At 42.0% G+C, this 27889-nt stretch overlaps 1 protein-coding gene across 1 annotated transcript in view; it reads right to left on the reverse strand.

Moving 5' to 3' along the window:
* PIK3C2B (phosphatidylinositol-4-phosphate 3-kinase catalytic subunit type 2 beta) overlaps positions 1–27534 on the reverse strand; it is a 343678-nt gene extending 316144 nt beyond the window's left edge. The window contains exons 1-4 of the mRNA XM_089669402.1: positions 27465–27534; positions 27197–27317; positions 17911–18022; positions 7386–7465 (exon numbers count right to left, since the gene is read on the reverse strand). Of these exons, the coding sequence (XP_089525528.1) occupies positions 7386–7465; positions 17911–18022; positions 27197–27317; positions 27465–27534 (383 nt within the window). The remainder of the gene's footprint in view (positions 1–7385; positions 7466–17910; positions 18023–27196; positions 27318–27464) is intronic.
* Positions 27535–27889: the final 355 nt, after the last annotated feature.

Consider the following 27889-nt stretch of genomic DNA (forward strand, 5'->3'; position numbering starts at 1 on the left):
AGAGGATTCAGCGGGGGATGGGGTGAATACGGCGCAATGGTCAGACCAAGGGATTGGAATTATTTCAGAAGTCAGGAGTCAGGGGGAAGAGGCGGTGGTAATGAAAATATGATCTATCCTGGAGAATGACTGGTGGGGATGAGAATAAAATGTGTATTGGCGTTTGGCCGGGTTGAGTTCCCGCCATGTATCTATCAAAGAATAACGTTGTAGTATGGCTTGGAAGGTTTGTTTAGAGGCAGGGACAGGGGATGGTTGAGGAGATTTATTGAGAAAGGGATATATTACACTGTTAGAGTCTCCGCTAACAATTAAAGTTCCGCGCTTATGGTGGTCTATAACCGAGAGTATGCGGGAAAGGAATGGTAAAGGGTCTTGGTTTGGGGCATAGTATGCAACAATGGTGACATCTACGTCTAGAAGTTGCCCTACTAACAGGAGGTAACGACCCTCTGGGTCTTTGATTTCGGTGCATAGCGTGAAAGGTGTTGTGCGATGGAAGGCAATCAGTACCCCCCTGCGTTTGGTGGTGGCAGAGGCTGTATAGACCTGAGGATATCGAGGGCCAAAAAACTTAGGGGTGGATTTGGGAGTGAAGTGTGTTTCCTGTAGACAGACCACGTGAGCTTTAAGTGTAGCAAAGGTTCGGAAAGCCTTATTACGTTTCTGTGGAATATTAAGTCCCTGTACATTCAGGGTAAGGATATTTAACGAGCCCATGGGGAAAGTGCATAGTGGTTTGGATAGCATGGCACTACTGCCCGGGATGGAGCCTGACGATTACTGCGGGGGATGAGAACGTTGCGGAGTATGTTGCGCAAAGTCATGGAGTCATGTTGGGGGGAGAGAGGAGGGGTACGGTATGAGAGAGGTAACATGAAAGAAGGGGTGTAGAAGGTCATTTAAGGCCTAAAAAGGTGGGTTCCCAAGGACACCCTGGATCAGGGTGGGCTAGGGAGCAATAGTAGCCCAAGTGTTATTAAATAACCAATAACACAGGGGCTAGGGTGGAGTGTGCAGATACGCGGACCGTGAGGATGACAGCAATGTGATTAATAAATGGTGGCGAGGTCCCGGTAGAATAAACAGGTATATAAAAAAAAAAAAAAAAAAAAACATCCGAGAAAATCGGGGTGTCCCAGACTCAGAAGGCACTAGCAGTACTAGTGAGACATCTTGGGTGTAGGGGTGTGGCATCGCATGCTACCAAAGCCTAGGCTCACAAATATAAACTAAAATGGAGCCAAGGAGGGGGGGGTGCAGAACAATCCCCAGGTTGCGGGACAACCAAAATTTAACAGGTAGAGGGAGAAAGGATATCAATGGTGTTAACCGCGATGATAGTCAAAATAGTACACCGTTTGGTGTGTGTGGCAAAAAAAAGGAAAAAAAAAGATAAGCCTGGGACATAGTTCAGTCCATGGTATCTTGCGAAGATAGGCCGGAGACGAAAAACGCCCTCTTTTGTGGAGGCTGAGTTGACCTTCAGTTGTACGCGCGGGGAAGGACTTCCGCGGCAAGCAGGATGTGGACCTCCGCTTGGCGTTTTCTGAAGGCGTCGCTGGGGGATGTAGTTGTAGGATCCGCAAGGTGTCTAAAAGGTCCTCTGGAGTCTTGCAGGTATAATCTCGGGTCTGGTATTGGAATCGCACTGCAAAGGGGAAGCTCCACCTATATGGTATAGCGTGTTGTTGAAGTACTTGTAGGTGAGGTTTCATAGCCCTGCGCTTGGAGATAGTTGTGGGGCATAGACCTTGGAATAATTGGTAGGTATGACCCTGGAACTCTAGAGATTCTGCGTTACGGGCAGCTAGTAGGAGTTGCTCCTTGGTACGGAAAAAGTGGAGCTTGGCTATAATGTCGCGTGGTGGACTGTCCATGCGTCGTGATGCTAACGCCCTGTGAACTCTATCCAATTCTAATCTTTCGATTGGGATAGCTGGGGCAAGCTCTTGGAACAGAGCTGTTACCGTTGATTGGACATCGACGATCATTTCCGGAAGGCCATGGATACGTAGGTTTGAGCACCGTGCTCAGTTTTCAAAGTCCTCCAGTCGTGTTAATAATGTTGCGTTTTCGTCACGCAGGAGATAAAGGTCATCCGTATGTGTCTGAAGCGAGGCGTCAAGACCGTCTACTCTCTGTTCTAGGTCCACAGTGCGTTCTAGTTCACGGATTTCCCTAGATAGCGTGGCAGTGATGCGGTCCGAGGTTTGCTTCAAAGCTTTGTGTAGCATTTTTTCAAAGCGTGACAATAGGTCAGGGGGTGTAAGGTCAGGCGTCAGGGCTTGTGCAGGGACATCTGTTTCAGTGTCAGACTCACCCTCAGACGTGCAGGGATGGCTGGGCTGCGGATCCTGCTGGGCTGCATATGCCCCTGCCGCCTACTTGCTTCCACGAGCTGGGGCTGTGGCCATCTTTGTGGAGGCCTTTGCCAGGGCCTCTTTGATTGTTTTGGTTGAAGGGGGGATTTGGTGCCGGGGTGCCCCCTTAACCATTTTGCTGCTTGTCGGGGGGGGGGGCTGTTATGCTGATCTCAGCCCCCCTGCTCTCTCTCCTCAGCCTCGGTGCTATGTAGACAGCGGTGGGCAGGCCTGTGCACGGCTCACAATGGGGACAGAGTCCCCTGTCGGATTTCTCCGACCTGCTGCAGGGGATCCGCCGTAGACCAGGGTGGATCAGACCCTGGGAGGGTTGCCTCGGGGATCGGATCCCCCCAGGCTGTATTGCGGGCCGGGACCCGCTGCTCCTCGGCGCTGTCACCCGACGGGGAGACGGAGCCTCATCGGGACATGTCCGTCCCGCCGGCCGCGCATGCGCACTCCTCTAGTTTATCTTTTCAAGTGGAAATCATTTATATGTTCAAGAACTTATCTCCTCAATTGCCTGATTGTGCTATCAATGTAGAATAGAATAGTTCACCGTGTATACCAGCCCACTGGAACTACCATTATAAAATATTCTAATTTCAATTTTATCCTCATTCTATGGGTTTATAAACTCACTTATTGTAGACAAGCCTTGCAATGACCACAGTGGAAAGACTCTTTCGGTTTCTCTGGTAGCCATGTCCTTAGCTATGTCTTCTTTATTCCTTTATCAAAGTGGCTATACACTAGTATGTCTCAAATTTTTGGCTCTGCGAAATGTCACTGCTGGGGTATTTGGCAGGACTGGTTTCAAGTCCTTATTCTCCAAAAGGTATGACAAAAATTTCCTCAAGATATTTCAAATTGCCATGAAAAGATGCCTATAAAAGCATACTATATCCTCATCGGAACATTTATTATGGTTCTCCAATACTGAATCTTCTGAAAGCATGCTTGGTGCACACCCCTTCTCCAAATTAAACCACCACCAGACTGTGCTCCCTTTTCTTTATATGCTCACATAAATCTAGACCTCTAGATTATAGGAGGTCTGTAAGCACTTGAGTGATATCGATTCAGCAGATGCTACCATACATTAGATATCCAGGCCATTGGAATGTTCATGTAGAGGGAGTCGCAGAATACAAAATTTAATTGCCTGCTTTAGCAGGCAATCAAATTTTTATTCTGCGACTCCCTCTACAGATCCAAATACAGATTCCAATAAGAGGGAGCAATGAAGATAACAGCCAGTAACAAATGGGAAGTAGAGTGGTTGAATAAAGCACTCGATGTGTTTAATTTCCATGACAACCCGTTAGAGTGATGGCACAGGGTGTCCTCCTAGGACACAACACGTAAGGGTGCAGCCAAACCCCTGTGACGTTGTCACGGTCTTCCTGAGCTGCCGCTTGGCTTTCCGAAGGAGAGTATACTTGCACATAAGCCTATGGGTTTAACCTGTCACAGAGGACCTACTGATCGCTGTTCCATTTATACTCTGAATACTTTTACCTCCTTACACGGTATTCTATCCATTGCTTTTATGGGAGTAATATACATTTTATACAGAAAGCATTACATATTGTTCTGTTCTTTTTGAGGGCATTGGTGGGGGGGGAAATCATAGAACAAAGAGTGGATTTCACTTGCTTGGATACCTTCTGAATCAGTATCACTCAAGCGCTTATAGAGCTACTATAATCTATAAGTGAGTATACTATAAAAAAGAGCATGGTCTGGTGTCTTAATTTTGAGAAAGGGTGTTTTTGCACCAAGTGTGTTTTGAAGAGAAATGTCTAATGGGTGGATTAATACATACAATTGTTGTGGTTCGTGGTCACCAGAATGAACTGACGCAGATACTCAACATCGATTGCACTCTTGATATTTCACAATTTATTCACCATATGTTTATAGTTTATTTTATGTGGCACAATTACATTATATAGATTTTAAGAAATGTATTATTATGGCATACATCCACTTGAATATGGTTTCTTTTACAGGATAGGTTTTTGACAATTTTTAGATTTGATATCTGTATATTTCTGACGGTGAATCACAGGCATGCTAGCTGACTTTTACTTTAGATGTGTTTATTGCTCAGTTGTAATTCAGTATACAATCTCAATTTATCGCTGACTTTTTGTAAGGATCTAACTGGATTTTCTTTGGATAGCCACATTCCAAGAATATCCTAAATAGGGCCCTACTCTAATCCATAACGTAAACCTAAAATTAGCATTTTCACTTAACCCTCACGAACTGTCTGGTCGGAATACCTCTTTTCAATGATTCTGGTCCAGTGCAGTAAAGTATTTGTAGATGTCAGCTTTCTATAAATGGTTGTACATTCACCCCTGCTTATTTTCAGATCCAAGAAGTTGATAGAGTCCATTTCTATTTCACTAGTAAAATACGTGCCAATGGTATTGGCATTTAATTACTTTACAAACTGGTAGAAGGCTTCCAGAGTCCTGCCAGAGACCCCATTGGTGACATTTTGCAGAGCTAAAAAACACACATTCCAGTGCATAGCCACTTTGAAAAACGAAGATGATACAAGCAAGAACTTGGCTACCAGAGAAACCAAAAGGGTCTACCACTTTGGTCATTGCAAGGCTTGTCCCTTTGTTTTGTCCCTACAATAAAGGAGTTTATAAACCCCAAGAATGAGGAAAAAAATTTTAAATTGAAATTAAAGAAACGGTAGTTCTAGTGGGCTAGTATAAGCAGTGAGCTGTTTTTTCCCTCTGTTGTATGTTGGTAAAACAATTAGGTAATTGGGGAGAGGAGCGTCCTAAACATATAAATGATGTCCTCTTGAACAGAGGTAAGCCAGTAGCTTAACACATGTGGGTTAGGAATGGAGCCAAGTGTACACTTTTGGGTGTTATGGGACATTGAACTGGGCCAAAAGAAAAATTGCTGAAAATAGATTCGAGATGGACTTGGCTCAAGAAGAACGTATGGCCCGAGTGAAGATTTTTACTTTTTGCCCTTTGTTCATGAGTAAGAAAATGTATCTGTATTAGTGGATTAGGGGATATTCTTTTGTTAAGCAATGTATAGAAATGTTATTAAATTATATAGAAAGTGATAGACTAAACGTATGAATCAATCAAAAATGGCGGTGAAAATAAAAGTCTAAATTAGTGGATAATATTATAAATTTTTCGCATGTTTGCATAATTCTACACCTTATTTGTATACCATTTTGACAAATTGCATGTTAGACCTTTATCATTTTAATCCATAAGAAGAAGCTTTGGTTAGTTAATTCTGCTCTTTTCCCCTAGTGGTGAACCTAAAGATCCAACAGAAATTCATGGAAGAGATGAGATAGTTGGAATGACTCAGCTTACTAATTACATCAGGATGCGCATGGACAGTGACACTGATGCAGGTGTGTTATGACATCACAAAGATGACGTTAACGTATGCATACATGTGACATCAAATAGTCATCAAATTATAAATAGAAGCCAAAGTTGTCAGCCGCAATGACACCTACAGCCTGTAAAGGTCTTTTTTTCACAATGTCACTTTAAAAACACCCCTGACAAAACCCTCCTCGGATAAAAAATGTTTATTTCTTTTTGGGACTGGCTTGTTTAAGGTTTGATTATTCTCTGCATTTGCAGGGCTTTTGAACCTTATTTACACAGAGGAGGATTGGTTCCAAATTGGAGTAAATAGTTAATAGCTTTGTAGACCAGCTCTTCCATCCAGCTATTTTTATCCTCCCTTTGATTATACATTATGGGGTTATCTCTCTACACTCAGTTGTAGGAACTTTGGCTTCTATTGCAGGAGTGGATTTAATATTTCATCTTCGTAATAACATAGAAGTTTTTTGGTTCCAGTGGGGTTGATTTGCTTCGAGGAAAGTGCACCACTCTCACATTTTAGGTCAGTATTGATTCTTGTAAAGGGTCTGAGTGAATTTGAAATTCATACAAACTAATAAATAGGATATATAACCAAAATTCTTCTATACAATAAAAACAAGAACAGCAGCGCTATGTAATATCACATCAAAACAATATACCAAATAATTGTGATTAATTTATATAAAAAATAAAAGTGCAACGAAAGTCCATGAAAATTTATTTTTCACGCAGTGTAATATCACATCAAAATAACATACCAAATAATTGTGAATTTATATAAAATGAAAGTGCAACATAAGTCCATGAAAATGTATTTTTCACCCAGTGCAATAGTGAAAAAGCAGTTGAACTGCTAAACAAGGAGATCCTGAAAGATCCCTACACTACTCCATTGCAGTGCAGTTGTATGGCTTTCCCCCTCCAGAGCTCATTGTACATTGTTGAAGACCTTCTCACATAACTTGTTCTATTGAAAAACAGCAAACCTATTGGCAGAATCACCAGATGAAAATAAAGGAAAGAAAGCTTAAGAAAAAACTAAAGGAACCATCACATCTAGGATTTGGTACATATTGGAGTGGTCTGGAGAGTCCGACTGACTGAATGGAATATTAACAACATGCCTGATAATTCAATCGTGAGAATGTGAGGCATATTATTTTGGTGAGTGAGGGTTCTAGAGGGATATGGTGTCACCAAGCACTATGATGTGGGATAAGATAAGTGAATTAGATCTGAAATCACCAATGTGGAATTTAATGATTCGACACTAATAGGACTTCCTTTTTCCTTTATTACACTGCGTGAAATAAATCATTCACAATTATTTGGTATATTGATATCAGTTGTTTTTGGTGTGATATTACATAGAGCCACTGTTCTTTTTGTTGTATAGAAGAATTTTGATTATATAAGTTTTATTGGTTATTAAGTGGCAGCTTACATTCAGTACAGTATACTGTAGTTCTCTGTGGTGCGGGGGTGAGGCTTTTGAGAATAAGGGGGAGAAACACAATAGCTTATTGGTTTGAATATTAAATAGGATAACATAATTATCACATTACTAGAAGAACCATGTTTAGGTGTAAAATGTTTCATATTTCTACTTTTCATCTGGTACCTGGTGATGGTCTGCTTGACAGGTCTCTCTTGAAGATGCACATGATGATTCAGAGTAGAAGGACTTTGTATGTCATTGACCTGGGAAAAGAAACAAAACATTCTATTTACATACAAATGTAAAAGTTTTAAGATTGCAAGTTTTTCTGATTTAGAGGTACCTGAAAAACTCCGTAAGGCCCCGTTTACATCTGGCAATTTCGGATCGCGGGCAGAATTGCCACGATACTGCCGCAATTCCAAATCGCACTGCAATAGTGGAAAAACACACCACATGTGGGTGCCATTTATGTTTATAGAGTGGTCCCACATGGGCCAGCAACCAAGCATGCCAACGGTTGGCTGTAGATGGGGTCATACTGAGAGCAGGGAATGATATATTCAGGTGGGCATTATAGGTTATCCAAGGATCCCAGACCTTTAGGAATTTGGTGTGAGAGCCTTCAAGTATGGAAGTAAGCTTTTAGTGGACCATATTGACTGTTGGTCAGGGTCAGGATTGATTTACATAGCAGAGCCTCCATGGGATTATAGGCAAGTGAGACATTCATAACAACCTGATGGTGTATGCACATGGCCAGAATCAGGTCGCTTTAGGGAAAAATCACAAGATATGAAGGAGGGTGTCACGTTCGTTACAACCCTGAAAGCCCATTGGGGAGGCAGTGGGGACAAATTTCAAAATGTAATCGGGTGTCATTTACCAATGCTAAAGAATTTTGCAGGTGTTTTCTTGGGTAAGAAAATTGCAAGAGCATTTGGAAGTAGAGAGCCTAAACATATTCCAAACACCTTGGTCTAGTAAGGCAGGAAGATCCTTTTCCCATTTCTCTACATAAGCACGTTTGCAAAAACTGGTAGAATCAAGAAGGGAAGAGTAAAGGTCCAAGACCAGTCTCTTTAGATGTGGATTTCGGTTTTTGAATGCTGCAAGGCATCGGAGGAAGCCATAAATGTGGCGTACAGAAAATGGCAAGGAGATTGTAAATATATCTAGTCCCTCTCTCACACCACCAGTGGAAAGACCCAAGGTTACCATAGGCTGGAGGAAAGTGAGGGGTCCCCAGGAAGGCAGAAAGGGTAACTGGGGAAGAGAAGGTTGCCACTGTATTTTAGTCCCATTGGTGCAGAGAATGCAAGAGGGAGGGATATAAGAGTTTAGGCCTCTGGCAAATAGGAGTCCATATCATGTGGACGGGTATAGGGGGACATTCAGCTATAACCAATGGACCTAAAAAGGCATTTCGGCAATGGTGTGGAAAAGGACGAGGGGGAGATTTGGGTGGCTATATAAGCATAAGGTTGGGCACAGCTAGACCACCAGCATGCAGCGATATAAAAATAAATAAAATATGTGGGAAGTCTGGGTCCATGGTGTTGCCAAATAAAAGAATGAATTCTGCCAAATCATGAGATCTGTAGGGATGTCCATGAGGCCAGGAGATTTGCCAAGTCACAGAGTAGAAAGGAATAATTCACCCACTACAGGGAGAGGTCAGCCAAATGCCAAGGTACAATAGGAAGGTAGGCCAAGAGATTCTCTCAAGTTGTTCTGGAGTCCTGGAAAGGTCAAGGGCTTTTGATTTAAATTTGTTAACATGTAAGTGTGAAAAGACCCAAAGTCAGAAAGACCTGTGAACACACTGGGTAGAGAAACATGGGGTGAGGAGATATACAACAGAATGTCGTCAGTGAAAAGCATCAACCTGTGGTGGTCCTCGACAAGGTCAAGCCCTTGGATGTGCCAGTGTCCTCTGAAAGCCACAGTCAGAGGCTCCAAAACCAGGATAAACATCCAGGATAGGGGACAAGGGGCATCCCTGCCTTGTACCCTGTTGAACCAGAGGGGCAAAGGCAAGAAATAGGGGAAGTCACAGAGAAAGGGGGATGGTAAAAAAGGTTTAGTAGTACCCTAGCCAGGGTGGTGATTATACCTAACTGCAACAGCAAACCAAAAGCAGTAATATGACTCTGCTAAATAACAGTTGTGACCAAACAGAGATTTGGGGATATGAGATTACTGCATATTGTAGGAAAGGGGGGAGGACACGTAAAGGAGACCTGTGTACACAAATGGAATGGACGGTTTTGAGTTTAAAGCCAAGAGGGGGGCTTAACTTACTACTGATGAGACAATTTAAGTGAGGGGAGGGGGGAGTGTGGAGCTAGCCAGATAAATTATAGCTTCATCCACATACAACAAAAAACATATTGATATCACATGTGCTTTAAGCAAATATCTAGCCAACCTGGATAGGCAACAAGGGATGACAAGAAAAAGAAAAAACGTGTTTAAAGGGATATGCCCCACAACAGCTGAGAAAAAAAAGAACAAATGTGTCTCCTTTAAAGTAATAGGATGCAAAAAAGGGGGTGCCACGAGGGGGGAGAGGGATCTAAGTAAAAAACCTGCTTGGATCTTGTAAAGTAGGACAGTAATCGTTCTGACGAGGTGATAATCACCGCACAGGGGGAGACCCAATGGTCAAGTTCTGCATTTCACCTCAACCCACCTGAACTCTCCTCTAGGCAATCCACCCTGAGCTTGGGAAGGCTCTGATGACAGCAAATGATCAGCAATCCTTAGCCTTAGGCAGGGAAAGGCAATAAAATAATAAAACGTAAACAACCCTTTAAGGTAAGGGGCAGAAAAGTTTCTGGCGCTGATGTAGGTAGGCAGTTATTACCAAAAAGGTGCAGTGGGTGTCTGGGCACAGGAACCGCCACTCAGGAGCTGCAGATCAAGCGCCAATGTATTAAAGTATATGGCTCCAGAAACTGTTAAGGTAATAATGAAGAGTCAACACGCAAAACAAACAGACGCCTCAATAAGCTTAATTACAACATCATCCAGGGATGAACAGAGTCCTTGGGGGGGACTTGAGTGGAGACTACAAAGCTGGTGTCCATAAACCTGTACCCACACTCTGGAAGGTTGGGAATGAAATAGCTGCAAAGCCTTGTCATGCTCAGAGGCAGTGGGAGAAGCAGCTTTCGCTTATATGTCTTATATTGATGTACAAAAAAGACATACTGGATATACTAAACATGCTGCACACCCTAACAGGGCAGACTGATAGTCTACCTTTTTCAGCCACAGCCAAACACCGGAATTACTTTCCTGTAGAGGCCATAAAAAAGGCATTTTGACTTACCTGAAAATTCCATATCTTGGTGTACAGTACAGAAGACGTTTCATAGTCCCTGGATTGTAGGCTGATATCCTCAGATAATTGGACAATGGAAAGCTTTTGAGGACACACCCCTGGGCTTCCCCCTATATCTTTATCCCACTCCACAAATCCTAAGTTTTGTAGAGAGCGATGCAGAGTAACCCAGGAATAGTAAGGAGGGTGTCCTGTGTTCTGTACTCCAAGATATGGAATGTACAGGCAAATCAAAATGGCTTTTATCTTAATCATTCAATACAGGATGAAGTCTAAATATCCATAGACCCTGGGGTATCCCCAAGCAATGAATGAGGAGAGTGGGCAAAAACTAAGAAAACAGAACTGCGCCAAAAGGTCCAGTGACTGCAAGGACCAACAGACCCAACTTCAGAGTGGTGCTGCAAGAACCCTGTGGCTAAAAGCTGCATCTAAAGAAGATTAGATATTCACCCAGTAGAACTTTGAAAAGGTATGAACAGAGGATATAGTGGCAGCCTAGCAAAACTGGGCAACAGAGGCCTGGTGCCAGAATGCCCAGGAAACACCCACCAATCCAGTGGAGTGACCATGTAAAAGCATGCGGGGAGTTTTGTCCTTTAGAGTGTAAGCTCTGGCAAGGACTCATCCATCAAAGAGAGTGAACTTGAAGCATGATGTCCTTTGCGAGGTCCTGAGGCCAGGAAGAATAGGCAGTCCATCGTTGTGATAGAAGTTGTTGCCTTAAGATAGAATCTGATTGCTCTATGTTCAGGCAGTGAAGAGTAATTTCCTTTTGGGTGGTTTGGAACAAGGGATTGCAGGATTATGCCTCTTATTGAGGTGGAAGACTGATACCACCTTAGGAAGAAAAGATGGTCTAATGGCCTTGGCCTTAAAGTGGTTGTAAAGGCTCAAGGTTTTTTTTACCTTCATGCATTTTATGCATGAAGGTAAAACAAAAACAAGAAAACCTTCTCTTTGCAAGCCCCCCCTAATACTCACCCCTAAGCCCCCTCTCGGTCCAGTGATGTGCACTGTAGTATCGCCTATCCCGGGATCCCCTCTTCTCATTGGCTGAAACACACAGAATGGACACAAGGAGCAGCAGCTGGGGAGTATGCTTGATCGAGTTCCCTCATAGCAACCTGCTTGCTGTCAGGGCACCCTACAAGAGGGAAGGAGCCAGGAGAGCCGGCAGGGGACCTGAAAAGAGGAGGATCTGGGCTGCTATGTGAAAAACCACTGCACACAGCAGGTAAGTATACACGTTTGTTATTTAAATTAAGCCTTTAGAATCACTTTAAGACTACCTGACCTTTGTGAATAATGAAGAATGGTTTCTTACAAAAGAGCAGCTAACTCAGGTGTCTGACAGAAATGATAGAAACCCAGTTACATATTGTAGGAAAGATCATCTAACGGGATTTCCCTGTTGGGTCAAAAGGGCAGAGAGAACAAAGTAATCGCAGGGTGCTTTAAGGGGGCCTGATCTGAGATGCACTATATTGTCAAAAGTATTGGGACGCCTGCCTTTACATACACATGAACTTCAGTGGCATCCCAGTCTTAGTCCGCAGGGTTCAATATTGAGTTGGCCTACCCTTTGCAGCTACAACAGCTTCAACTCTTCTGGGAAGGCTGTCCACAAGGTTTAGGAGTGTATCTATGGGAATGTTTGACCATTCTTCCTGAAGCGCATTTGTGAGGTCAGGCACTGATGTCAAACAAGAAGGCCTGGCTCGCAGTCTCTGTTCTAATTCATCCCAAAGGTGTTCTAATACGGTTGAGGTCAGAACTGTGCAGGCCAGTCAAGTTCCTCCACCCCAAAATCGCTCATCCATGTCTTTATGGACCTTGCTTAGTGCACTGATGCGCAGTCATGTTGGAATAGGAAGAGGACATCCCCAAACTGTTCCCACAAAGTTGGGAGCATGAAATTGTCCAAAATGTCTTTGTATGCTGATGCATTAAGAGTTCCCTTCACTAGAACTAAGGGGTCAATCCCAAACCCTGAAAAACAACCCCACACCATAATTTCCCACCACAAAACTTTACACTTGGCACAATGCAGTCAGGCAAGTACCATTCTCTTGGCAACCACCAAACCCAGACACGTTCATTGGATTGCCATACAGAGAAGTGTGATTCGTTACTCCAGAGAACACACGTATCCACTTCTCTAGAGTCCAGTGGCAGCGTGCTTTACACCACTGCATCCGACGCATTGCACTTGGTGATGTGGCGCTTGGACGCAGCTGCTCAGCCATGGAAACCCATTCCATGAAGCTCTCTATGCACTGCTGTTGTGCTAATCTGAAGGCCACATGAAGTTTGGAGGTATTTAGCTATTGAGTCTGCAGACAGTTGGCAATTTCCGCGCACTGTATGTTTCAGCATGCGCTGATCCCGCTCTGTCATTTTACGTGGCCTACCACTTCGTGGCTGAGTTGCAGTTGTTCCCAGTTGCTTCTACTTTGTTATAATACCACTAACAGCTGACCATGGACTATTTAGTAGCAAGGAAATTTCACGGATGGACTTATTGCTCAGGTGGCAACCTATCACGGTACCACACTTGAATTCACTGAGCTCCTGAGAGCGATCCATTCTTTCACAAATGTTTGTAGAAGCAGTCTGCATGCCTAGGTACTTTATTTTATACACCTGTGGCCATGGAGGTGATTGAAACACCTAAATCCATTGATTTGGAGGGGTGTCCCAATACTTTTGGCAATATATTTTATATAAATATACACACATGCACACATACATTCTCACATATACATAAAGATAAAATAGGTTTAAGTGTGTTAATGCATAGATGTGTAATATAGATATATTTACAGTTTTCTGAACACATTGCTGAAATGCTAGTGATTAACAACTAGCCTACAGGGCACTTATACCCCCTTCCTGCCCAGGCTAATTTCCAGCTCTCAGCGCTGTCACACTTTGAATGACAATTGCGCAGTCATGCAACACTGTACCCATATGAATTTTTATTATTTTTTTGTGACAGATAGAGCTTTATTTTGGTGGTATTTAATCACCTCAGGGTTTTTTATTTTTTCTTAAACCAAAAACCACTGAAAATTTGGAAAAAAAAAAAAACACGTTTTTTCTTAGTTTTTGTAAATAAGTGATTTTTCTCCTTCAGTGATGTGTGCGAATGAGGCTGCAGTGATGGTCACTGATAAGATGCACTGATGGACACTGATAGGTGGCACTGATGAGGAGGCACTGGTAGGTGGCACTGATAGGCATTGACAGGCATCACTGATGGGCACGGAAAGGCAGCACTGATACATGGCACTGATAGGCAGCACTGACTGGCACTGTTAGGGGGCACCGATTGGCATTGATAGGTGGTACTGATGGGTGACACCGAAAGGCAGCTCAGATGGGCACGGATATGTGGCATTGATGTGCACTGGTAGGCACTGATATGTGGCACTGGCAGGTGGCACTGTTCAGCACTGACAGCTGGCACTGATAGGTGGCACTTCTGGGGCCACACTGATCATCAGTGCCCTGATGATCAGTGTACATGTCCCCTCCGCGGAATGCCGATTACCGACTCTCCTCTCCTCTCGAGCTCTCAGCGTGACAGCTCAAGAGGAGAGAAATGCCGATAACCGGCATTTCCCTGTTTACATGTGATCAGCTGTGATTGGACACAGCTGGTCACATGACTAAGCCGACACCTTCGGCTCTTTCCGTGTATCGGTGCACCGCCGATCGCCGCGCTGCACGCTTCCTGAGACACGCATGCACGGTGAGAATGGAAGGACGTCATATGATGTCCTATCAGAACAAGAGAACCACCTTGCACCCGTCATTGGACTATATGGCGGGCGGTGGTTAAAGTGATTGTAAAGGCTTTTTTTTTAACCGCTCTAGCTCTGCCCCATAGCAGAAATAATGTTACAGGGCGACAGCTGTGCACAAAATCACGTGTATATATACACATGATCTTGCATTTCTGGGCAAGGGGTGAGCGCGAGGCACGCGCGCACCCTACCTATGCCGCCATTCGCGGCTGTCAGTCACCGGGTCTCGGCTGGTGATTACTCGCCCGCCACAGTCGTGCTAGAAGTCGCTTATTGCCACCATTACTATTAAAAATAAGAAAAAAAAAAAGCCCAGTATATATATCGCCATTTGTAAATGCTATAACTTTCACTTAAACCAATTAATTTACACGTATTGGGATTTTTTATTTTAGCAAAGACGTAGCAGAATACATTTTGGCCTAAATTCATGACAAAATTAGATTTTTTAACATTTTTTTTACTGGACATGTTTAATAGCAAAAAGTCCAAAATATTTTTTTCTCAAAATTGCGCTTTTTTTTATACTGCAAAAAATAAACACACAAGCGATCAATTACCACCGAAAGAAAGCTCTATTCATGGGAAACAAAAGACATATATTTCATTTGGGTGCAGCGTTGCATAACCATGCAATTGTCAGTTAAAGTAACGCAGCGCCATAATGCAAAAAATGGCCTGGTCAGAAGGGGTGTGAATCCTCTGGAGGGCAAGTGGTTAATTCAAACAACCACATCATACTTACCTGCTCTGTGCAATCATTTTGCACAGAGCAGCCTCAGTCCTCGGGTCCCCTGCTGGCGCTCCTGGCTCCCCTCCCCCCCCCCCAAATGCCACCACAGAAAGCCACTTGTGTACCTCATGTCTGCTTGCTCCCAAGCTCGGACCTGCCCCCGCGTCACCAGTTCTAATTGATAGCAGCGGGAGCCAATGGCAAGTGAGAGAGCATTGGCTCTGATGCACATCACTGGATCAGGGTCAGGTATGTATTTGGGGGGCTGTGGGGGAAGCTGCATTCAGAAGGTTTTTTCGCCTTAACGCACAGACAGCAGTAAGGTAAAAAACCCTATACCTTTACAACCGCTTTAAATTTCAGGTCACATATAAAATGCCCTATAAACAAACACAGTGCATATAAAATTCTACACCCCCCTGTTAAAATGTCAGGTTTCTGTGATGTAAAAAAAGCTAAATCATTTCAGAACTTTTTCCACCTTTAATGTAACCTACAAACTGTACAACACAGTTGAACTGAAATTTTTTTACATGGAGGGCAGTAAAAAATAAAATATATAAATACTAAAATAATATGTTGCATAAGTGTGTACATCCTTAAACTAATACTTTGTTGAAGAACCTTTTGATTTTATTACTGCACTCAGTCTTTTTGGGTAGGAGTATCAGCATGGCACATCTTGACTTGCCAATATTTGCCCACTCTTCCTTGCGAAAACACTCTAGATCTCTCAGATTGCAAGGGCATCTCCTGTGCACAGCCCTCTTCAGAACACCCCACAGATTTTTGATCAGACTCAGGTCTGGGCTCTGGCTGGGCCATTCCAAAACTTTAATCTTCTGGTGAAGCCATTCCTTTGTTGATTTGGATGTAAACTTTGGGTCGTTATCATGCTGAAAGATGAAGTTCCTCTTCATGTTCAGCTTTCTAGCAGAAGCCTGAAGGTTTTGTGCCAATATCGACTGGTATTGGAACTGCTCATAATTCCCTCTACCTTGACTAAGGCCTCAGTTCCAGCTGAAGAAAAACAGCCCCAAAGCACAATGCTGCCACCACCATGCTTCACCGTGGGTATGGTGTTCTTTTGGTGATGTGCAGTGTTGTTTTTGCAGCAAACATATTTGTTGGAACTATGGCCAAAAAGTTCAATCTTAGTTTCATCAGACCATAAGACATTTTCCCACATACTTTTGGGAGACTGCAGATGTGTTTTTGCAAAATTTAGCTGGGCTTGAAGTTTTTCTACATAAGAAAATACTTCCGTCTTGCCACTCTACCCCATAGCCCAGACATATGAAGAATATGGGAGATTGTTGTCACATGTACCACACAGCCAGTACTTGCCAGCTGCAGCTCCTTTAATGTTGCTGTAGGCCTCTTGGCAGCCTCCCAAACCAGTTTTCTTCTTGTCTTTTCATCAATTTTGGAGGGACATCCAGTTCTTGGTAATGTCACTGTTGTGCCATATTTTCTCCACTTGATGATGACTGTCTTTACTGTGTTCCATGGTATATATAATGCCTTCGAAATGCTTTTGTACCCTTCTCTTGACTGATACCTTTTAACAATGAGATCCCTCTGATGCTTTGGAAGCTCTCTGCGGACCATGGCTTTTGCTGTAGGATACGACTAAGAAAATGTCTGGAAAGACCTACCAGAACAGTTGAACTTTATTTGGGGTTAATCAGAGGCACTTTAAATGATGGCACGTGTGGACTGACTGAATAACGTGGACACTATTTTACATGATTTTGACTGTGAATGCGTAATTCTGAACACAGCTACCTCCACAGTTATAAGAGGGTGTGCACACTTATGCAACCACATTATTTTAGTTTTTTATGTTTATTCCCCCCCCCCCCCCCCCCCAAAAAAAAAAAAGATTTCAGTTTTTGTCAAATTTTTTACATCACAAACACCTGACATTTTAACACGGGTGTGTAGACTTTTTATATCCACTGTAGATAATCATAAAGGGATTAGTGTAGCATCTACAGTAAACTGTGCACATAAAGTTTGGCACAAGAGAGGAGAAAAACAACTTATTGACTTTCAATTGTCCATATGTTTTGTTCCTGCAATGCTCCAGAGAAAATGACAGAAGAAAACTTTGCTGTACTAATAATGCCTGCAACAAAAAAATGGCTTTATATTATGATTGGCAGGGTGCACATCACCAGTGTTTATATGCTTCCAACAAATCCCAGTGCAGAAGAGTGGTTAACCAAAGCTGCAGATGAAAAAGCGCTACAAAATGTAAATCCAATGGGCTACAGTCACTTGGTCAGTATATTCTGACAGTGGAAAGTCCCCAGCCCACTGTCAAAATTCAATGTTTGGGTGGTGAGAATTCCTCCATCCACCTCAATTGTGTGGTTGGATGGAGGATCCTTTTTTTTTTTGCTGACTAATCACAAAACAAAAAAAAAAAATTAACAGAGTAATTTAAGGACAGCTTTGCTGGTTTTATCTCTCCTCCAACCTCTTATCAGCATTTTGTTTCAAAACATCAGCACACAGCATACCTGACTGCCCCTCCCTCTCCTGGATTATTCTCTGTTGGACAGGGGTCTGCAAGAGGCTGATACCAAGTCGAATTCAAGAACTTCCACTGCATGCATTTACAAAAATACATTTCACTGTGCATTAATAAATAAAATGTTTATACAGGTACTAAAGTTACAGATACATCCAAGTTTATTAAAGTATCAAACTATTCTGCATGGTGTGCCAAATTTACAGGCACCTTTGTGCCTAGAAGATATGGCGTACATAATATAATCCAAGATATATCAAGTGAAAAGAACTTACTGTTCTTGCAAGATCTGCCCGAACATCCTCTTTTTTAATCAACTGCAGTCGGACATCGGTGTTAAATTTTCTGCATTGCTGGATGTATTCATGACTTCCAAGTGGTTGGTTACTTCATATGAAATTACATAGAAGACCAAAAAGAAATTGGAGAAATTCAAAAGAATATAAAATTGTGTATTGTAGTAAAATGTTCACTAAAGCCTGCCATACATGGATCGAAATTTGGCCGGTTCAGCGGAGACTGGCTAAATTTCTAGCCATGTACAAGCAGGGTGTTTGTACAGAAGTTGATCTACCGATTGATTACTGTACAACTGCCCCACTGGAAAATTTCTGTTCAATCAGCACCACCTGCTATAGTTGGTAGTGCTGATCAGTGTATTCTGACGGCTCTCAGCTTTCAGAATACAATAGTTCAGCGATGACGATTCACCAATCCACATAGAATGAAGTCTTTTTTTTGTTCAACTCTGTAGATGAATGAAAAAAAAAAAAAAAAGACTAGTGTATGGGCTTCTTAATACTAAAGACAAGAAAGACAAGAATGGCTGGAGTAAAAAACCAGAGCAAACATTTTTAAAGTAGACATGCACTTTATGGAGTACTTTACTTTTGTAAAAAATAGTCCTTTAGGGTTCAAGCACATGGAAGGCCATCTATCATTGGATCACATTATAGGCAGCTTCTCCGTATATGTGAATGGGATTTTGTCCATACAAGCACAGGATATTTTTTGAGTCTGTTCAAGAGTTTCCAGGGATCTGTCAACATAATACATAGTTGAATACAAAGCCCTGGGGAAGTGTGGGGAGATTTATAGGATAATTGTACAAGAGATATCCCTTAAAGATACTTTAAAAGATATTATTTAATGTAGAGTTACACCGAATCAGACTTTGAAATCGCGCATCTTCACATGAATTCGGCGGCGACTTGGAAGACATCTGTGCAACTTCATGTACAGATGTGTATGCAAGTCGCACCTGAACTTCAAAAAGGAGTGCACGAAGTACTAGCACCAGTGTAACCAAGGACTTAAGTACAAGAATCCCTTTTTTTCTGTCTGAAATTCAGCTTGTCATAAAATCCCTTTTTCAGAGTTTAAGGACACAGCATTTATTTTCATGAACCAAGAGTTGTACAGTTGTTTACAAGGGAATTGGGACAGTGGGCACCAAAAACTTGAGACCTACCACAAGAGTGGACAGAGCATTTCTCATTCATGAACCATGGGAAACCTCATTGCGCGATATGTAAAACTCCAAATTTCTGTTTATTAAAACTAAACAAGTGATAATCACAAAATAAGTGCACTATATCCAGTGCACACAGAATAGATCACCTCTAAGTTAATTTCTCCTTTAATGGTACACACAATCACAATGACAAGCATATCCAGCGCTCACAGAATGATGGAATATGGTATAAATGTAGATAGTCTACTAGTCCACAAGAGTAAGTGAAATAATGACAGATATTGAAAGGACATGGAAGGAGGGGGCGTGGCCTGGGTGGCATGGTGTGAGGATGTCTGAGTGTTGCGCTCTTGCCACCCAGGACAGTAAATACTATACAGCAGCGGTCTCCTGCCTTCCCCCATCTATGCCTCCTAAACGGCGCACCTCTTCCCACCCACCCGGAGGTGGCGGAGCACGGGCAAGCGAGCTCCAAACCATCTTCACACTGCACTCAGCTGGCTCCGGGACAGCGGTCAAGATGGTGCCCGACCACGAGGCCGCCCAAAGCTCCTCTCCTGCTCGCAGTGGCGGCTCCCCTGCACCATCACCCTGCAAATCTCCAATCGGCTGAAGTCACAGAGCTGCAAGTATATGAGGATATCATCTTTTAAAAGGCTAATGCAAATGGATGCTGCGCTAGGTGAACCCTTAAAACTTTGTGAGCACTATAGAGACCTTCACACCTCTGAAAAGCGATCAAAAATTGAAAATAAAGCACTGTAATAGTTGAAACTAAATAAGTGCATAAATATGCCCTATGAAGACCCTCACACCTCTGAAGGGTGATCAAAATTTGAAAAAAAATAATTGAATAAATTGAATGAGTACAATAATCATAAATACATATAAGAAACCATGATATGTGGTCAAATTAACCTAAAATTTCCTGTAATTAAGGGGTCTTTATTTCTGGTAAGCCTCCATTCGTTACTTTGGTAGTGGTGTGCACTCTGGCAATCAGTTGAAGCAAGTTTATTTGCCTTTACAGCATTGTCTACAATAATACCATTGATTGTGGAATTTTCTTCTCATACTTATGGACTATGGTTTAGGTCTATATGGAAGTTTTGTTATGGTTTTTTTAGTTTTTGAAAATTTTCTACAAACGTTTATGTATATTTAAGGTGATTTTTTGCACATTGAGATTTGACCTATCCTCAACCTCGATCACTCTTCAAAGGTGTGATGGTCTTCATAGGGCTCATAGATAATGCATTAAATTTTAGGTTAATTTGACCACATATCATGGTTTCTTATATGTATTTATGATTACTGTACTCAATTTATTCAATTTTTTTTTTCAAATTTTGATCGCCCTTCAGAGGTGTGAGGGTCTTCAGAGGGCGGGTACATTTGAGCAGCTATCCTCTACAAATCTACACACAGTGCAACCACTGCATTTAAAAGTGTCAAGTTTCTGACAAGCTTTAGATTTCTTTTTCTGGGAATGGCTGTGTACCAAATGGTGACTTGAGGTTGCATGCCTAAGTAGTAGTAGGGATTAGTAGGAGGAAAATAATTTACTTATCAGCATGTGAGATTGCAACCAAGGCCAGTGCTTCATCAGAATTTTTCTAATAAAGCAGCTTGAGTATGTGGTTGTAAATCGAGAAGTCTTAGAAGCTGGTTGATTCAATGGAAGGGAGTGTGGACTGTGTCTTATACTGTACTTCAAGATATGAAATAAGGAAAAATCAAAATTCCTCTTTTGCTAATCATCTAGTACAGGTCAACAGACCTAATATCAGAATATCACTGTAAGAACCTTGTAGCCGAAACCTGCATCCGCAGCAGTATGGACTTCCACCTGGCAAAAAAAAAAAAAAAAGACAGAACAGCGGACCAGGTAGTGGCCTTAAAAAGCTGGACTACAGAATCCTGGTGACAGAATGCCTAGGAAATTCCCTCTGATCTGGTGGAATGAGTGTGTAAATGAGGAGGAGGTGATTTGTTCTTGAGAATTCAAGCTTTAGCAATCAGCTATCTAATGCATCAAGCAATGGTGGATTTGGAAAAAGGATGCCTCTTGCAATATCCTGAGCACAGGACAAATAGGGAATCTGGCTTTCAGACAATAGCTGTTGCTTTCACATAGACCTTTATTGCTCTGATTACATCCAGGCAGTAAAGATAAATTTCTTTGCCCCTTTTCAGTTGTCCACTACTGAGAAGGGGAGCTTGGCTTCCACTGTTGACCATATTCCCTGGACCCTGAGAGTATGGAATACTCCTCCACAGCCTGAAGACTGACAGCGGTTATAATTTTCCAGTGATAAAGAAGGAAAGCTTTCCCTATTGCTAAGGTTGGGTTGGAGATGCTCCAAGTTCCATGCTTGGCTGGCTGTAGGCTCATGGGTAGATCAACAGAAAGAGTGTGCTTGTTCCAGGTTAACAAGATGTTGTGCTTTAGAAGTCTCAAATGAAATTGGGTGAATGGTACAGCCTTGATGGGAACTACCATGAGGTCTAGGACTCTCATGGAAAATATCATTGTGGCATGTCTCTTTGACCTTAATTCTCGAAAGTGAGCTTTGAGAGAGAACTTTCTTCTCTGGAAAGAGACTTTTGCTTGGAATGTGTCCAGGACCAGTCCCAGGTACTGTAATTAAGGTGAAGCGAAGTCCTTCAGGAAAAGGCAGTCAAGATAACCCATGACTTTGATGCCCAGAGTTCTGAGAGCAGTAAGAAAAAGGTGCCAGGACCTTTGTAAATACTCTTGAAGTAGGCAGAAAGGCAGTGTGACTGCAAATGCCTGCTTGTTACTGCAAAGCACAGGAAAAGCCGATGAGCTGGATAAATCGGAATATGCAGATAAGCATCCTGGATGATCCTCTCAGATATCGTGTGATATTTTGGAATCTGAAGGTATTTGTTGAGGCATTTGAAGTCCAGAAAAGGATGAATAACCCCATTGGAGGTTTGAATAGAAACCTTTGAACTTGTCTTGTGGGGGTACTAGCACATCTACTACATGGGACAAGAGATCGTTCACGGTATCTTGCAAATATGACTTTCCTTGGACAATTTTTGGTTGATTTGAGAAAATAAAGTCGGGGCGGGGTAGAGTTTTGGATTCTATTTTGTATCTCTTTGAAGCCACTGAATAAACCCACAGGTCTGGGATGTCCGATTCAGAGAGAGGCAAACTGAATCAGACGTCCCCCACTATTAGTAGTAAGGGCATCCCTTCATTGGGGAGAGGGCTTTGGGAAAGACTTGGTAGGCTCTGTGGCTCAAGTTTTGCACTAAAAGGAAAGGCTGAACTTAGGTTGTGAAGCTAAAGCGTGGGCAGATCGGTTAGGTGCACTGTGTTTTCAGGAGGTAGAGGCTCCAGAGGAGGGGGGTTTTCAAATCTTTCCCTGTGCAAGAAAAACCTTCCCTCCTGTGAGGTCTTTGAAGAATTGGTCAATAGCCTCTCCAAAAAGACATCTGCTTTGAAAGGGCATACAAGTGAGGAGCTCTTTGCAGGCAGCTTCAGCTGCCCAGGCTTTTGGATAAAAGATTCTGTGCATATGAATGGAGGCAAGAGCCATTCTTGAAACTGTGTCATCCCATGTTCTAGGGCATCCACACAAAACAGCAGAGCTCAAGGTAATTGCTGTATATGCACTGGTAAAATCACAGTCCTGGAATACAGGATCACGTTGGTTGTTCATTGCCCTAGATCAGTTTGCTGCAGTTTTTGACATACTAAAATTGCAGAGAGCTGCTTGCAGGCCTAGGCCTGCAAGAGTAAAAAGCATTTAGGAGCTTCTCAAACTTTATACCTGCAGAATCTATCAAAGAAGGAACATCCTTAAGTCGTACAGCGAGATGTTTGCTTATGACTGAGACAGCAGGATCAAATACAGGGACAGGACAAACTTTCAGTAATATTCTTTTCCAATGGATAGAGTTCGGCAAAGATTTTTGGAGAAGTAAAAATCTTTTCTGGTGTGATCCAATAGCAATAGATTGCACATTAGATTTGTTCATGAACAGGTAATGTCTTACAGATTTTGCAAGTCTCTTTGTACCCAAAGGGGCATGGTGAGATGGAAGAGAATCAAGTTCTACAATGTCTAGGCTTCTGCACACAGCAGCACTGAGCGTATCAACATTAGCAAATAGGTTGCAGCCTCCTCTAACACTGCTTCCATATCATTCTCATTCCCTTCTTTGTCTGTCTCGTCTAGGGCAGACATATTGGGATCTGACTCAGGTAGAGACGGAGGAGCTGGAGAAGGGACTCGTAGCCTTGGACAGAGATGGCTGTAATAAAGCTGTTCATTGTCCATGTAACTGTAACATGGACACTGAAAATGTAGCTTTTTGCAGGTAGGTTGCTTGTTGTGTGCTTAAAATATAACTAGAATTCGATGCAGAGACTGGGGTAAAATTACTTCCTGAGTAACTTATAAGGGCTCTAGGTAGAGGTGGTTGAATTATGGCACCAAATTTGAAAAGTTAGCACTGAAGTTAATACATTCCAAATGCAGCACCGATTTACACAGTAACAGTCAAATATACAGGGTAACCCTGTCTTACCTGTGCATGACACTAGACTGTATTCTGTATGAAGTCCAGGTTTTGCCCAACATGGTAGGCATACCCCCAAAGGGTTCTTCAGGGAACGAGTTCCAAAGACATGGACCATGGCCCTAGACCTGTATAGCGCCTTGCAGCGTACCAACACGATGCCAAGGTCAGCAGCCCAGCCAGGATCCAGGATTTGAAGCAACATTAAAAGCTGCCCCCACAGCGTGCAGTCCAGGAACAACTCACAAAGGTTTAGAGAGGTTACACCAGTATGGATATACTACTTTTGTGAGGGATCTTGACCTATTATAATTTGAAGGTTAACATATGAAGGTGAGGGTCCACCTAAAAACACATACTTGTTGTGATGCACAATTAGGAAGGCTCCAATGAGGACAAACAGCGGCTAGACAAAAGGCAAAATTTTATTACAAAGTCAAAATCAAAAATTCACTAACAAAAATTGTATGACACCTCACATAGACAGATAAAAAGACAACGTTGTCATGCAAGAAGACAGCCCACGCTCCGGGATCCCGGCTCCCCTGACATGCACACGTGCACTCACAAAAAAGGACGGAAATAATGTAGATGGAAAATTGAACAAATCAGTAATGAAAAGGGACAGGAATGAGATCAAGAAAAATAGGACAAAAAGGGACACAGTCTAAGAATGAATAGCAATAATAAATAATGACATAGATAATAAATAGATATGGATGTCAATATAGCTTAAGGCCATGTATGATGTTGCTATGTGGCATGAATAATAGATGGATCGATAACACCCCAGTTAGGGTGGAGATCTCTTCAACCTGCCTAATTCTCCCATCTTGAAAGTAACCTCATATCGAGGAATACTCTGCACCACAGTGGGTGCTATATATGGTGTGGAAAAGCAGGGAGTGGATTACTTCGGTACGTTGCTGTGACACAAATAGATTGATAGTTGAGGCATCAATGACATGAATATAGTATGAATATTGGATGAAAATTGTCAGAGTTCAAAATGGTGCCCGACACAGATCATATGATTGTCCATAGATTTCAATCTGTTAAAACAGATCATACAATAGGTACTGTTCCAACTGCCAATTTAAACACACACTGAATATATTCACCCAATACCAGGGCATATTAATAGCACCTGATTGGTGCACTTGTCAATGTAAAAATGACAATATGAATACAGATCGTTATTCCTGTCCCAACAACTGTTGTGGAGAAAACCCTATAATTGATGGATATGACACATCAATATAAGGAAATATGGAGGTAGCAGGTGATGGGACCAATCTAGGAGACCCCTAAACCAGGAGGAACCCTTATATACATTAGAAGCAGACACCGGACCACCAGGAATGAAGTCCTAGTTGTGGACCCATCATCATTCAGCAGGAATATTGGATATGGTGAGAGTATCTCTAGCTGTCATCAGCTTAATGCTCTGTCGATTGTAATATACCATGTACACATGAGGACTGTTTACTCCACACTCTGTGGCTGATGGTATCTATTTAACCAGAGACTCATCACAGTTTCTCCATTATTCCATCCTAGACTTGCTATGCATTGCGTTAGGGATCTCCCAGATTGGTCCCATTACCTGCAATTTTCATCCATTATTCATGTCATTGATGCCTCAGCTATATTGACAACCATATCTATTTATTATCTATGTCATTATTTATCATTGCTATGATTGCATTCATTCTTAGACTGTGTCCCTTTTTGTCCTATTTTTCTTGATCTCTATCCTGTCCCTTTTCATTACCGATTTCTTCAATTTTCCATCTACATCATTTCCATCCTTTTTTGTAAGTGCATGTCAGGGGAGCCAGGATCCCAGAGCATGGGCTGTCTTCTTGCATGACAACATATCTGTCTATGTGAGGTGGAGGTGTCATACAATTTTTGTTAGTGAATTTTTGATTTTGACTTTGTAATAAAATTTTGCCTTTTGTCTAGCCGCTGTTTGTCCTCATTGGAACTTCTACGCCAGTGGATCTCTTTCCACTGGTTTCTCTTTTTTCTTACTACATATTATACGGTTCGGAGGACACCACTTCTTGAATTGCATTTAGTGAGTCGGCAGCATCACATTTTTGTGTAATATTTGAGGTACCCATTCTGGGTCTCCATTACATTATATTTGAAATTTTTTTGTGAAGCATCCCAGTTTGTTTTTATACAATTTTGCTATACAATTAGGAAGGCTACAGCACTGGGATAATGGGCTTAAGCACCAACAGGAGGGTTCCTTGTGATTTTTAATATATAAGAAAATTTACAGCACTGGGATAGTGGGTTTTTTATTCATATGGGAGTGGAAGAACAATAACCTTTATATCACTTTATAATTTGCAGAGAGACTTGTGCACTTGATGGTGGATTTTGCTTTATTAGAATGTCATTATTTTGGATTATCACAGATTATTTTATAATTTAGCCCCTTCAGTTTGCTTCCCTACAGATTTTCACAACTCTCAGGTGATGGCCTGGCCAGGTTGCCTGTCTTTCTAGCCTGACAAGCCAGAACACAAAACACAAAGTTGCTAGTGTGCCTACACATACGCTGCTCCCGCTTGGCAGCATGCCTCTCCTAGCGAAGGAGGAGCCCTGACCTTTAAAATGTTATACGATTTCAAACAGGCCGAACCAACAGAAAAAAAAAGAAGATTCCTTCATCTACTATACAGCGCAGATGAACAAATGTCCTCCTGTGCCTATTGTATTCTGACATCCATTGCAGCTCTGTAAGCACAGCTAACTGTATATTTTATATCTGCCTCTGCAGTTTAGCTTTACGTAGCGTGCAAGGTTTTTTATTGCCTCATTTGCTAGGATGACTTGAAGTTGAAATAGAACTAAAAGGCAACACTTTTTCTCCCATTTTAAATAGAGTAAGGAAGGGTTATAAACCCCTGTAAGGTTTATTCTTGCCATCTGTGTCTCATTGGGGAGATTACCCTCCCTTCCTGTCCCATAGCCAAAACAGGACATGAGAGAGAAGCCCTCTAAGGTGAGAGACTCTCTGGTTGTCACCAGGGTTACCAGAATTAGTGTCCCCATTGGAAGATTTCCCCACTATACCTGTTCTTAGGACATCCTAAAATTTGGGATTTTCATTTACTTTCACTTTCGTTCATAATGATATACAGGACAAATATAGAGAGTAAATCTTCCTAACAGGGGCACAGACCGCAATTAAAACCTGATAGGTATTCTAATCCCTCTCCGCTCTATCCAAAATTAAAAGGTAAAAAAAAAAATGTTTTGCCTTTAGTTGTATTTAAATTCAATACTTTGAATCACTGACCAGAAACAATAAGGCAGAGAGAATGCTGTGCCTTCACACAGATTTCACTGCCTGCCTTCTCATCCTTGAGAATGACTAAGAAAGTAATGAAGCAAAAACAACTGGACAATTGGGAACAGTTCAGCAGTAGTAACTTGTACTATTCAATAGTTTTCCTTCAATGAGGGTAAGGAATGAAACATACATGATGGACCACTAAGATACTCACTTCTGTAAGAACTCTTCCAAGCCACAAATTTTAAGTAAATAGTCAGATACACAGAGATCCTCCAAATGATCAATAGTGTAGCTAAGAGTCTGGTAAATGAGCAGATCTACAGTAGAAGAGCCTAAAAGGAAAAAAAATTATAATTTTGAAATACATTTACTGTAGACATAAGGAATCTGATCAAAGAATTCCTAAAAGGGGTCATTATTTTACTTGTACCATATAATGTCTATTAGGTAAGCAGGCACCTAGAGTTACCTACACATACCTGGATAAAGGTATATTGTGCTCTGACCAGGAAGTGTAAAGCTCTTGCTGTTAAACCTTGCTCCACACATTCCTGACTCCCATCATTCGCTGGTCAATAGAAATGAGGCCACGAAAAAAAAAAAAAGACAAGCAAGGTGTGGAATTAGCAGGACCTCATATTAGCATAATAGCAGGCATTAGCAAGTGCCTGAACTTCATAAACTGCAATATTTTGCCCCCTTCTTCCCAGTAAGAGTCTTGTTCAGTCTTGTTTACTGGATTTCAGCATAAATGATTCCTAAATGATCATGATCAGAGTTTGATCAAAGTCATACAAATAAAATTAAAGTCTAATTAAAATGTAATGGTTTAATTGGCAATTAAAGAAAAAGTTCATGAAATTATACAACCAGTAACTGCTAGAACCTGCTTTATTGGCAATTA

The sequence above is a fragment of the Staurois parvus genome, unplaced genomic scaffold (genome assembly GCF_062004578.1).
Source record: "Staurois parvus isolate SC_StPar_1 unplaced genomic scaffold, SC_StPar_1.0 ptg000074l, whole genome shotgun sequence".
NCBI classification, from domain to species: Eukaryota; Metazoa; Chordata; class Amphibia; order Anura; family Ranidae; genus Staurois; species Staurois parvus.